We start from the raw sequence: 12,460 nt of genomic DNA, 5'->3' as shown, positions 1-12,460 counted from the left end.
TCAGATTTCAAGAGGCACTCTCACAAATATTCAGTAGTTTTTAGGTTGTAGCTCTTTTTGTACACTGAGAGACTGCGTTCATGTTGCTATGGACTGGTACAAGATCCATTTCTTTTGAAGGAGCTGAATGTCACTTTCCATCGTAGATGGAACCCTCTGCGTCCCACTTGCTGGGTTCTGTGAATGAATGTGTGTTTATAAATGACTGTATAACTACTTTACTCAGCCATTACTGGTGCTGCAAGGATTTCTATTGGCCAGTGGGTAAATTCCTTGTCAGGGTGATAAATCCGGCTATTGGAACCTTTTTTTCTTTTTCTTTTTTTTGCCCCAATATAACAAATAGAGCTTTTTAAGATCTATATTTTAAACTGATTTTTTTTTCAAAAGTGCATGAGGGAATTAGGCCCTTGAATTCAGTTGAATTCCAATGGGAATTTAGTGTGTAAAGGGGGAGTAGGTGCTTTGAAAAATCATAGCCTTCATTTCTAAAAATAGTTGTAACTGGTTCACACTGATAATAGCCAGAAAACATGGAAGACTGAAATTTTCTTAGCATGGGTTTTTTCATCAAACATAGTCTATAAGATCACTCTTCTGTTTCCTCTTGATAGAGGACTGTATTAATTGGTATACCTATGACAATAAGTATAAGGGCCTGATCCTGCAGTCAGTAATGGACCTGAGTACGTTTAATCGCTTACAGGATTAGACCCAAATGTGTGTCTCAGAGCAATGGTGGTATAATAGTTACCATTTTTCTTGCAGTCCTGGGCTCCCTCTGCTGGTCTCATCAGAGTCTTGCTGGTACAATAATAATTTGCTGGTACAACTGTGCTCAAATAAATGTTAGTCTCTAAGGTGTCACAAGTACTCCTGTTCTTTTTGTGGATACAGACTAAAATGGCTGCTAGTCTGAAAATAATAAAATAGTTATTGTTAGAACTGGTTAAAAAAATGGTGAGGCAGGGAGGAAAATCACCATGAATTTCACTCATTTTTATTCCACAGATTTAGAAGTGGAACATTTTTTTTTGTTTGAAATAGTAATCCCAAATGTTTGGGAATTTGGGGCAGGGTGTTGGGGTGGAATGGGGATTTTCTTCAGTTTTCCTTCCTCTTCCCCCCCACCCCACTTTACCACTGAAAGGGTGGGCAGAAGGGGGGGGGGAAGGTATGTAGGGAGAAGAAGAGAAAAAATAATTTGAAAAAACAGCAGTTTTTTTTTTTTTTCAATTTTGTCACAATGAGGGGTGGGATTTCAAAAATGTTCTATTTTGAAAAATGTCCATCAGCTCCAGTCTTTGCATAACCTCTGGATCCTTGCTGATACAGAGAAAGACTTTGATTTAGTTCCTCTCACATGAGTGGTACAAATTCATCTTCCAACCACTGACTGAAAGTGTGCAAATATAGTGGATTTCTGTTCGGTCAAACTGGGATAACATTAAATGAAGAATTCAGAGTAGCAGTATTTGTTTGACACTGAAAACTTAGATGAGTGGTTCACCTGTCTAGATAGATATTTAACCTAGATTTGTTTTTGTACAGTTCTTACTCCGTCTTATACGAAAAGAACTCCAGTGTAAGATGGACCAGACCTTGTAAGTCTGTTACTTGTGTTTTTCTATATGATGATTAAATGTTTTCATATGTCATTCTTGGATTCTCCACCTCTGATGTGTGCCTTCTCCTTGTAGAAATCATGGATTCTTCCTTTATGTGCATGTACCTTAATCTGAGGGATTTTTCTATTTTGTAAAGAGTAACCTCTTTTTCTTTAAATCATGAAGATCTTTCTTCAAAACTGTTTTTTAAAACAGTAGAGAAAATTGAGTTCTCTCACATTTTCTGTACATTTTCTCCAAAAGTTGGGGCCCTCATAATTTTTCACTCTTTTTAGTGTGAAACTTGGCAATGTGAGGTTTTTGGTTGGTTGGAGGGTGGAATCATTTTAATAGCTCAATTTGTACTTTTTTCAGAAGTTGACAGGAGAGAAAGGGTGGTTCAATATCTTCATTAATGATCTGGAGGATGGTGTGGACTGCACTCTCAGCAAGTTAGCAGATGACACTAAACTGGGAGGAGTGATAGATATGCTGGAGGGTAGGGATAGGATACAGAGGGACCTAGACAAATTAGAGGATTGAGCCAAAAGAAATCTGATGAGGTTCAACAAGGACAAGTGCAGAGTCTTGCACTTAGGACGAAAGAATCCCATGCACTGCTACAGACTAGGGACCAAGTGACTAGGCAGCAGTTCTGCAGAAAAGGACCTAGGGATTACAGTGGAAGAGAAGCTGGATATGAGTTGACAGTGTGCCCTTGTTGCCAAGAAGGCTAACAACATTTAGGTGGTGGAATCTCCTTCCTTAGAGGTTTTTAAGATCAGGCTTGACAAAGCCCTGGCTGGGATGATTTAGTTGGGGATTGGTCCTGCTTTGGGCAGGGGGTTGGACTAGATGACCTCCTGAGGTCCCTTCCAACCCTGATATTCTATAAATCTATGATTTCAAACCAGTGTAAGCCCAGAGAAGTTCCACTAAATCAATGGAGTTTTATACAAAAGTAAAACGACTGTAAGTGAAATCAAAATCAGGTCCCTCATCTATAAATATAGCATAGAATAGGAAAGTGTATAACAAAGAATGTGGACAGCATTTTGAATGTATTGATTTTTTGTTATGCACTGCTTCCAAACTTCTCATATTAGCTATTTCTTCACAGGTTTAAAGAACACTGAACTATGATATCTCAGACATGTGTGATCAAAACTACGCCCTCAAAAGACTGTGGAATAAATTATTCCGTATTTTGAGATTTGTCTTGTGGAGCATTTTGCACATTTACCAGGAGAGGATTGAGAAATTCAGCTGGTGAAATCCTGATGAAGTTTTTTTGTTTTTGTTTTGTTTCCTGTTTGCACATACATCCATCTCTCAGGATGGTGACTGTTTATCACATGAAGAGACAGAAGCTTTGGGAAGCTGCTAGCTGTATGCCTTAACTGAGCCAAAAAAGAAATACCAAGTGCCTTCTGATTCATTTTGATAGGATATTTTAAGTAAACCTTAAACTGCTTATTTTTAACAAAATGCAAGGAGATTTGAGAGTAGAGCACAAAGAAGAAAATGAACTCTCTTCAGATGCTTCAGCAGTGGAATGTGCCAGTGGTATTAGCAAAGCATTTGTGAGCCAAGTTTCCTTTTAAGAACAAAAGAGTGGCCATACTGGGTCAGACCAAAGGTCGGTCTAGCCCAGTATCCTGTCTGCCGACAGTGGCTGATTCCAGGGTTCCCAGAGAAAATGAATAGAACAGGTAATCATCAAATGATCCATCCCTTGTCTCCCATTTATGCCACCTCTTAAAAGATAAGGTCATCACACACTATGTGAAAGTACCAGCTGTCTCAGATTCACTGCTATTCAATATCTTGAAACAGTTTAAACAGTAAGAAAATAGTCCGACCATATTATCAGACTTCAACTACAGCACTAACTTATCCTACACTGTAAAATCTCAAGACCAGCATTCTGCTCTTTTATGTATAATATATTGGAACTTGTACATAAGTAGTTACAATTTGCTGTTAAACAAAACAAAAAAAAAAAAGTAGCCTCCACTAGCCCCCTGGATGGGGATTTTTGCTCATTTGAGGTTGTCAGAAAAGGAGACTCAAACAACAAAGAGGCTTCTTATGGTGTCGCATTTCCTCTAAGGAGTTCTAATGATTTTTAGGGCACTATACACTGGTTGTACAAACTTCATAGAATTGTTTTATTGTTAATGCTATAGGTTCCTTTGGAGCTGCAGGTTATTTTTAATTTGGAGGGCAAAGGCATTGTCTCATCTGTGACTGAAGCTTTAGCACTAGCTGCTTTTTTTTGTTGTTGGGTTAACAAAAAATTGGCTGGTTTAAACCCTGATCCTGAAATGGTGTTGAGTTCAGGCACCCAATTGACTTCAGTGGGGCTGGATGCAGCTGCAGGGAGTCTGTCCACTCAGAGCTCATTGCAGGATCAAGATCTTAATCATAGCACCAAAAATCTGTCAAAAAGACTAATATTGCAGTCCAAGTTTAGAGCCACGGTACATGGTTTCAAAAAAATAAATAACCTGGTGCACATACTGGACATAAAGTCTCGAGAGTAAATTCAGAGGTTTATATTATCCTGTAAGTGCAAGTATTAGTGTTTTCATAATACACTGTTTCTTCTTGATCTGACAGTTTTTAATCTCCTTCCAATAGAAGACAAGCTTCTGGTGAATATTTGTAAGATGTACAATAGTATTAAAGAGAATATCTATAAAAGAGATGTTTGTTGACTATAAAGGTTAAATAGACTTACACACAACAATATACAGTTTATTTATTAAACCTCTGCATAACTGTTCTGAATTTTGCTTTTTTAACTTGTTTACAAAACACTGTGGTACTGTACATACCTCACTTGCTTAACAAAATAACCTTTTTTAAACTAACCCTTCAGAAAAAAGAAATTTCTTCTTTCTCATCAACTTCTTGTTTGCATTTTTGTTTCTGGCACAATGCTTAATCTTTTTGGGTTGATTTGGGTGGTGGCTGGGTTTTTTGTTTGTGTTTTTTTTGTTTTGTTTTGTTTTTAAACCCTTTAACCTTTGAGCAGTTATCCTTGAACTCATGCCTTTCTCCTGGGTGTGTGGGTTTTTTTTGGTGTTTTGGTTTAGTTTGTTTTTTGTGCATTTTAGGCCCTGATTCACCAAAGCGCTGAAGCATGTGCTTAAATGCCATTGATCTGAACAAGGCTTCACAAATGCTTAAAGCTAAGCACTTGCCTATGCACTTTGTGGCAAATAAGGTCCCTACTCAGCAAAGAATCAGCCTCAATCCAATAGATTTATGCATGTGCCAAAGTCCGTGTATGATCCATGCCAGACAACGGTCTCTGTCCTGCAAAGATTTACATAAATGCTTAACTTCACACATTGTGAACAGATTCATTAAAGTCAATGGGACCACACACATTGCATAAAGATAAGCACATGCCTAAGTCTTTGCAGGATTCAGGCCACAGTTGTCAAAACCATTTTATTCTTCAACTCCACCATTTGCAAGTATTGTTTTTTAAAGCTTTGTCACTCCAGCTAAAGTCTTATGTTAAAGTGCTTCTAACTGTATTACTTGATAACATCTTAACAGTATAATTCTGTTTAGTGTATTCCAATTTTAAGTGTTTCCTTCTTAGGAGCTGACATTCATTTCATTTTTTTTTGCAATATAAGAGCCCACATGTGAGGCAGTGAACATGTCCCAGGCAGGACTAAGAGCCCTCCCTCCCACTGACTGCACTGGTGAATTAGAGCTCTCAGCTACTCACATTGTGTCCTTTATGGTTCGGAAATTTCGATTCTTTTGAATTTACACAATCCTTGCAGTTCACTTGACTGATGTGGGATTTTCTTCAGTGTTGTGATATTCTCTTGAAGGGACTTTTTACCATGTTATTTGGGGTTGAATGGGAGAATCCACATCTGTAAATCAAAAAAAAAAAACCCACTAAAATGTTAGCTAGCAAATTAAATGTCAAGATATGTTGAGGAATAATAAACCTGGTGAAGCATTAATGATGTTTTCTAAGGTGCTAGGAAATTGATTAATTTCTGTGCCAGGAAAAAAAAATTGTCATATGGAATTCCCTGGTCATTAAGGCCAAAGGGTTTTGTCTGTAACAAGAATTCTGACTAAGAACAGCAGCATCAGACTTAAAATTTCCAAAGGAACCTCAGCCTAACCGCTAAATGTGTTCACAGTTTGCATGTGTGATCATTTTCTGGTGCAGATAATTAAATTTGAAGACCTAACTCCCATACCTAATTTGCCCATGGGCAAGGAATCATCCCTAAAATTCCTTGCATTCTGAACAAACAGTGCATTTTGTTAGCTTCTGGTATAGATACTCATTCACCTGGGGGCAGTGGTGAGCTGGAGCCAGTTCCCACCGGTTCGCGGGGACCGGTTGTTAAATTTAGAAGCCCTTTTAGAACCGGTTGTCCCTCATGGGACAACCGGTTCTAAAAGGGCTTTTAAATTTAACAAAAGCCCCAGCAGCTCCCTGCCCTTCCCCCCCGCCCCAACCCCAGCTCACCTCACTCCATCTCTGCCTCCTCCCCTGAATGCTCCCGAGGCTTCTCCTCCCCATCCCCATCCCCGGCTTCCCGCAAATCAGCTGTTCATGCGGGAAGCCTCGGAGAGCTGAGAAGGAAGCAGCGGCTTCCTGCAGGTGAGCTGGGGCAGGGGTGCGAGGAGGGCTCCAGGCGCTGCACTGCTCCGGCCTGGCTCTTGATCCCATCCCCGGGCGGCACGGCTCTGGCCTGGCCCTGACCACGGTTAGCCTGGCGGCACGGCTCCGGTCCCAATCCCAGCTGAGCGGCCCAGCCCAGTGCTGGCCCAGCCTGGCCCCCATCTCCAGGCAGTGCAGTAAGGGGGCAGGGAGCATGGAGGGGGTGTTGGATAGAGGGCAGGAGAGTTGGGGGGGTGGATTAGTGTCAGGACGGTCAGAGGGCAGGGAACAGGGGGATTGAATGGGGGCAAGAGTCCCGGAGGAGCAGTCAGGAAGGAGCAGGGGTTGGATGGGGTGGCAGGGAGCAGTCGGGACAGGGAAGGGAGGTGGATGGGGCAGGGGTCTGGGGTGGGGGCTGTCAAGGAATGTGGGGGGTTGGATGGGACAGGAGTCCTGGGGGGGGTATGACCCCCTCATGGGGTGAGGAGGAGGGAACCGGTTGTTAATATTTTGGCAGCTCATCACTGCCTGGGGGGTGAACAAATCTGGTGACAAATGTGTAGCGGAATGCAGAAGTGCAGTAGACAAAGTAGGGTTAATATCTGAATGTGAAGTGCTTCAATTTTAAATACTAATTATTTGCAGAGTAAAATATTTTTTCTTAGCATATATTGAATAAAGATGGATTCTGTATTTAAGTTTAAAATGTGGATCACTTTTTGCCTCTTTTATATCTTAATAAGGAATTTGTCCAAGAAAGAGTAGAGAATAACCCCTTTCTTGCGGGACTAGTGGAGATAATTTATTAAGGAAAACAAACTAGAATCTTTCTTTCAGACACGGTGGCTTTCTTACCTGAAAGTAGAATTAGACTCCTTGGAGCAGGATGTAATGACCAATGTGACCATTAGAGAGACAATATGGGTGAGGTAATAGCTTTTATTAGATCAATTTCTATCAGTGAGAGACATAAAGGCTTCCTCTCTGTCCTGTGTGAAAGCAGGCACTCAGGAAAGGAGACAGGGCCCAGCACTTCTTATACTAGTTACCTTAGAGTGCCATTTAAACTCCATGTCTGTTATGTTCCATCTGTTCTTGGATATATAGTCCATATGTGCAAACAATGAATATTCCTGTGTCTTTACTCTGCCCCATCTCTTCTCCTTTTCCCTCCTCTCTATTCCCAGCCCTCTCAAGAATTTCATGGTCTTGATCAACTTACAGTGTTTAATGTTGTGTAACTCTCCTAGAGATATAATGGGATTTAAAGCACTTCGGCCTGGGGGAAAAATGCTAGGAGGTGAAAGCAAGTTTCCAGTTAAGGAAGCTTTGCAGAATTACATCAGAAGAAAGATTTCCATGTGTCTAAAATACTTCTAGAGAAAATATCAGGGGGCAGTGGGTGACTCTGGAGTCTAGTACTTTTTTATGGGGCGGGGAGGAGCAAGATATGAAGAAATGAACTAGTATTAAAAAAAAAAAATGGAGGCCCTGAGGTGCGTTAGAAAAATACAAAGGCCCATATAGTACAGAGCAATTTCAAATGGTTTTGGTAAGTGCAGTCTATAGCTGTGGCACTCAGGCCACGTCCAGACTAGGTATTAAAATCGATTTTAGATACGCAACTTCAGCTACGGGAATAACGTAGCTGAAGTCGAATTTCTAAAATCGAGGTACTCACCCGTCTGGACGGCGCGGCATCGATGTCCGTGGCTCACCGTGTCGATTCCGGAACTCCGTTCGGGTTGATGGAGTTCCGGAATCGATGTAAGCACGCTCGGGGATCGATACATCGCGTCCAGACTAGACGCGATATATCGATCCCCGAGCAATCGATTTTAACCCGCCGAGCTACTGCAACATCACATAGATATAGAGCCATAGCAAAATAAATTGAGATAAATGTTCAGTCCATCTGGCTGGGTGTTTGTAGACACACACACACACACAAGTTTGACCTCCAGCAGGTCACATACTTGTCACTGCAGTGCAGACATGAAGCTGGTGTCCTGGAATGCAAAATGTATTGGGAGTAATCCTACCTTTGAGAATTCCTGAACCACTTCCTTCTCTAGTGAGATTCCAAGTGGGACAGCTTCCAAAAACCACGTGGCATAGTCCACTATTATTAGAATGAATGTATGTCTTCCTTTATCAAATCAAAAGACTCATCCTAATCTTCCCAAAAGGCCACTTCTCACTAGAACCAAGGGAACTAGAAGAGACTGGTATCTGTCTGAGCCACTTTCTGGCACTCTGGACAGGAAGCACAAAAACTAGTCATTTCATGATGGGCCATCAAGATTGCAACCAATCTCTGCAGAGTCTTCCCCCTTCCCATGTGGCCAGCAGAGGGTGTGATACGGAAAAGCCACAGAACTTCTCTTTGAACTAGCTTCGAGAATGATGTCAGATATCGGAACTCTTTCGGTTTTTGGATAAATTGGTCCACTCAATAAAACAACTCATTTCTCAACTCGAAATGACGAAGCTAAGTGGCCAATCTTTCACAAGTTACCACCCTATTTACCATCAGTCCACTGGTGGTGTGCCTCCCTGAGGTTCTTCTCAGTCCCGCTCTGCCACTAGATTAAATTGTTCTCTGAGAACATCTAGTTCTAGGGTGGTAATTGATCCATATAGTAACCTGGTCTCAGAGGCCTTGAAAGTGAAAGCTGATTCCTTACTTAGATAGTCCCTAAACTGAATGTTTACATTCTTTTACTATGTGTTTTGTACAGTGCCTAGCACAATGAGGCCCTGATCCTAATTGGAACCTTTAGACACAACCCAAATGAAAATAATAAAGAATATCTAGCCATGCTTTGTAACTGGTTTGGCTGGTCATTCTTCGTTCTAGCTTTCTTTGCATTAGGCCATCCGAGAATGCATTGCCTCACATCCTGCTTTTGCTGCTCCGTGCCCAGGCCCTGCAGAAATTCTGTCCTCTCTGGAGCACTGTGGGATAGCCACCTACTTTTTCCCAGAATGGATTAATACAAACAAGGTAGGTGCAGATGTACAAACATGGTTCTGATGGCAGTAAAGCTGCTGCATGGACACAAACTGAACCATGTTGCCTGTAACCAGTGAAGGTGACTACGTCCCTCTCCCACCATACTAAAACGTGACTTGATAACATGACTTCAGACATTTTAGCCTGCATGTTCTCAGGGCTTTTTGGTTATGCTAAGCAAACTCAATTGAGCTAACCCTATTGGAAAAAACATACCCATTTAGCCAATCAAGTAAGGGTCTAGTAGTTTACAAAACCATGGTTCAAACTTCTAGTGAGGACAAAGGTAAAGGAAGTAACTTAAATCTACTGAAAGTGCCCTGGGAGAAGTGCTGTATTAAAACAGATGGGACCTTTGGCTCCTAGGATTTCTTTTCTCATCCTAGTGCTTATATTCCTATATAATACAAATGTGATGTTCATGCAGGCTTATGGAGGGGCTTCAGTGCTTTGAGTTTGGTGACAGAATACAAAGATGAAAGAAACATAGCAGAAATGTAAACTTCTGTACCTCATTACAGTCCATCTTCTAGATAGCCAAATTACTGTATATACATTCCAGTGTCAGTCTTTCCTTTCTCATCTAATTGAAATAAAATTAAAAAGAATAATAACTCTGGAACTTTGCTTATCAAATCATGAGAGCCTGAATGGAAGCCATAATAGCATTAACCATCCATTGTTTGTGTATACCTTTTGGGATGTAAGTCTTTTTAACTCTGGCAGATGCTGCTGTAAATTCCCTGGAAATGCCCATCTCCGTTGCCTGAAAAAGTGGAGTTTTATTTGTAATGGCATTTCACCTTCAAATACTAAAGAGACTACACTGAAGATTTTTTTGTCTTCTGCCTCCTGCAAGGGGGTACATGTGTCATTTTAAAGAACAAAACAAAAAAACTCCCATTGTGGTGGTTCTTGCATCTCAATAAAGGAATATCGGATAGGATTCCTCCTAACATTTGTAAAAGTTATTCCGTATGCTAAGTGTGTTTGTCTCAGGTACAAAGACTTTAGAACAATATCGGGGATGTCTAAGTTATATTTATGCTGATGTCCTATTAATTCAGACTTTCTCAGTGACCTCTTAATAGATTCAGACTTACGATTCCATTTAGTCACCACCACTCATAGATTCCTGCAGTGGTCAATAGACAGGGTTGCTAATGTTAAAAGTGACAAGGAGAGTGAGGTAATATCTTTTATTGGACCAACTTGTGTTGGTGAAAGAGCTCAAAAGCTTGTCTCTCTCACAAACAGAAGTTGGTCCAGTATAAGATATTCTCTCACCCACCTTGTCTCTAATATCCTGGGACCAACATGGCTATGATGATTCTGCAAACATCAGTTATAAATGTTGTTCAAAGTCAGACTGACCTAATATATTACAGAAGTCAGTGATGTTCAGAGTTGTTGGATGTTTTCAAACCTGAGTCTGATTTTAGTAAGATCAGTTTTAGTCAAATACAAGTTACTGGGCTCAATAAAAAGAGATCTGGGTGAAATTATTTGGCCTGTGATATACAGAATATCAGAGCAGATGATCTAATGGTCTCTTCTGTCCTTACAATCCAAGAAGTATGATTTCCTTACCTCTGAACTATGACTGTTTAAGATTTGGGGGAAGGTGTCTGGTTTTTGGGTGAGTGTTTTAAAACTTTTGAAGTGGAAATCACTTACATTGTCTGTCTTCTCTTGTAATTACAGATGAGACTGTTAAAGCTGCTATATAAATGTAGAAACACATCGCTCCTTAATTTCAAGGGGAATTGTGCATCTAGCCCCCCTAAATGGCTTTGAAAATTTCGCCCCATATTTCCTACAACGCTGAGTTAAAATTTTGTGTATCCTCTTGATCGAGGGTTGATTCAAATGTTTTTATGCTTCACTCTCAAGTGCTGTAGCTGTATTATAATACAAATTTCTCTTCAGAATGTAATTGTCTATATCGATGTAAAGAATTTAGCATTTCCTCTGTTCATTTCCCTTGTTACGGCTAATTTTCAGTGTGGAGCAATGCTGGAAATATATCTCCATACAAGCAGAGAATTACTTGCCATTAGGGGAATATTCTACTGCACATGCCTCTTTCGACTGCCATGAACTTTTTGTGCATTCAAAGACTATGAACTCCACAGCCCAACTTTTCTCAGACATGTTGCAGCTGAACTGTCTGTCACTTGCTTTGAACACTGTGCTGTGAGAATCTGTCACAAGCTGTTCCTGAAGCTGTAGAGGGCTATATATTCCTTTGCCGTGTTTTTATTTACTTTCTTCATCTGCCTGTTCCACTTTTTAGGTATATGCAGGGTAGGGTAGGATTCCACACACACTCCCACCCTCGCTTTTACAGAAGGGCCTTCATTTCTATGAGTGATCCAGAATCTGACTCCATCTTTAAGGCAACTCTGCACTACAATGGGCTTGTATATGTTCCTGTGGAAGAACAGCAGCACACAGTGCTGTATTTCACAGCTTTCTTCTCTGTTTACATAGAGCACAGGCTTCCCTTCATAGAAAAACATATTGTAATTGAATTGTTGTTGTTTATTTTTAGTTTCCTTACATCGCAGTACTGCCTAGAGGCCAGGGTTCCATTAAGATAGGTACCGTATGCATAGGTATGTGTACAAAATGGAAACAGTTTCCCTGCCACATGAGTGTACAGTCTAACTACATCATTGCTGTAAATGACACAACTCAGATGCATCTTGCAAGTCCGGCAGACTTTTATTTTAAATTCCTGAATGACTTCTGAAACCGTGAATGACCTTGTGTTCACCTGTCCTTAATCACTAGTTAAGAAATAGTTTGGTTATCAAATCTATGGGGAAAATGTAGCATTTAAACAGGGCCATTGTGATGCTTTATTTCCTGTTTTCTTATCATGCTTATATTATTTTCAGGCGAAAAGAAACCAAAAAGAAAAAATTGAAAGTGAAAATCATTTTGTGTCATTTTCTGCTATCAGAGGGAACATTCTTTTTCAATTCTGGCAATGTTGATGATGATTTCCCAACATTAAGTGATGATTACGGTTTTGGATACACGATAAGACAGGCCTCTTGCTGCATACAAATGAATGAATTTGATGATGTGAAGTAGATGCTTCAAAAGCTAGAGCCTGGGCTATATCCAAGGTTTTAGAGATTGATTTGATTATGACTTGATTGTTTTATTTTATTT

The 12,460-nt window shown here is 40.4% G+C and overlaps 1 protein-coding gene across 4 annotated transcripts in view; it reads left to right on the top strand.

The window, feature by feature from the left end:
• Window positions 1-4,519, top strand: part of SLC37A1 (solute carrier family 37 member 1) — a 58,796-nt gene extending 54,277 nt beyond the window's left edge. For 3 of the 4 annotated variants that reach the window (XM_030577125.1, XM_030577143.1, XM_030577115.1), the window contains 3 exons: window positions 769-807; window positions 1,552-1,604; window positions 2,728-4,519. In XM_030577125.1, the coding sequence (XP_030432985.1) occupies window positions 769-807; window positions 1,552-1,604; window positions 2,728-2,743 (108 nt within the window). In that variant the 3' untranslated portion in view covers window positions 2,744-4,519. The remainder of the gene's footprint in view (window positions 1-768; window positions 808-1,551; window positions 1,605-2,727) is intronic. The other variant, XM_030577133.1, reaches the window with a different exon arrangement.
• Window positions 4,520-12,460: the final 7,941 nt, after the last annotated feature.

This window comes from Gopherus evgoodei, chromosome 1, assembly GCF_007399415.2.
Source record: "Gopherus evgoodei ecotype Sinaloan lineage chromosome 1, rGopEvg1_v1.p, whole genome shotgun sequence".
In the NCBI taxonomy this organism is placed as follows: domain Eukaryota; kingdom Metazoa; phylum Chordata; order Testudines; family Testudinidae; genus Gopherus; species Gopherus evgoodei.
The sequence above is the reverse complement of the archived record's forward strand: the minus strand, read 5'-3'. Positions and strand labels throughout refer to the sequence as shown.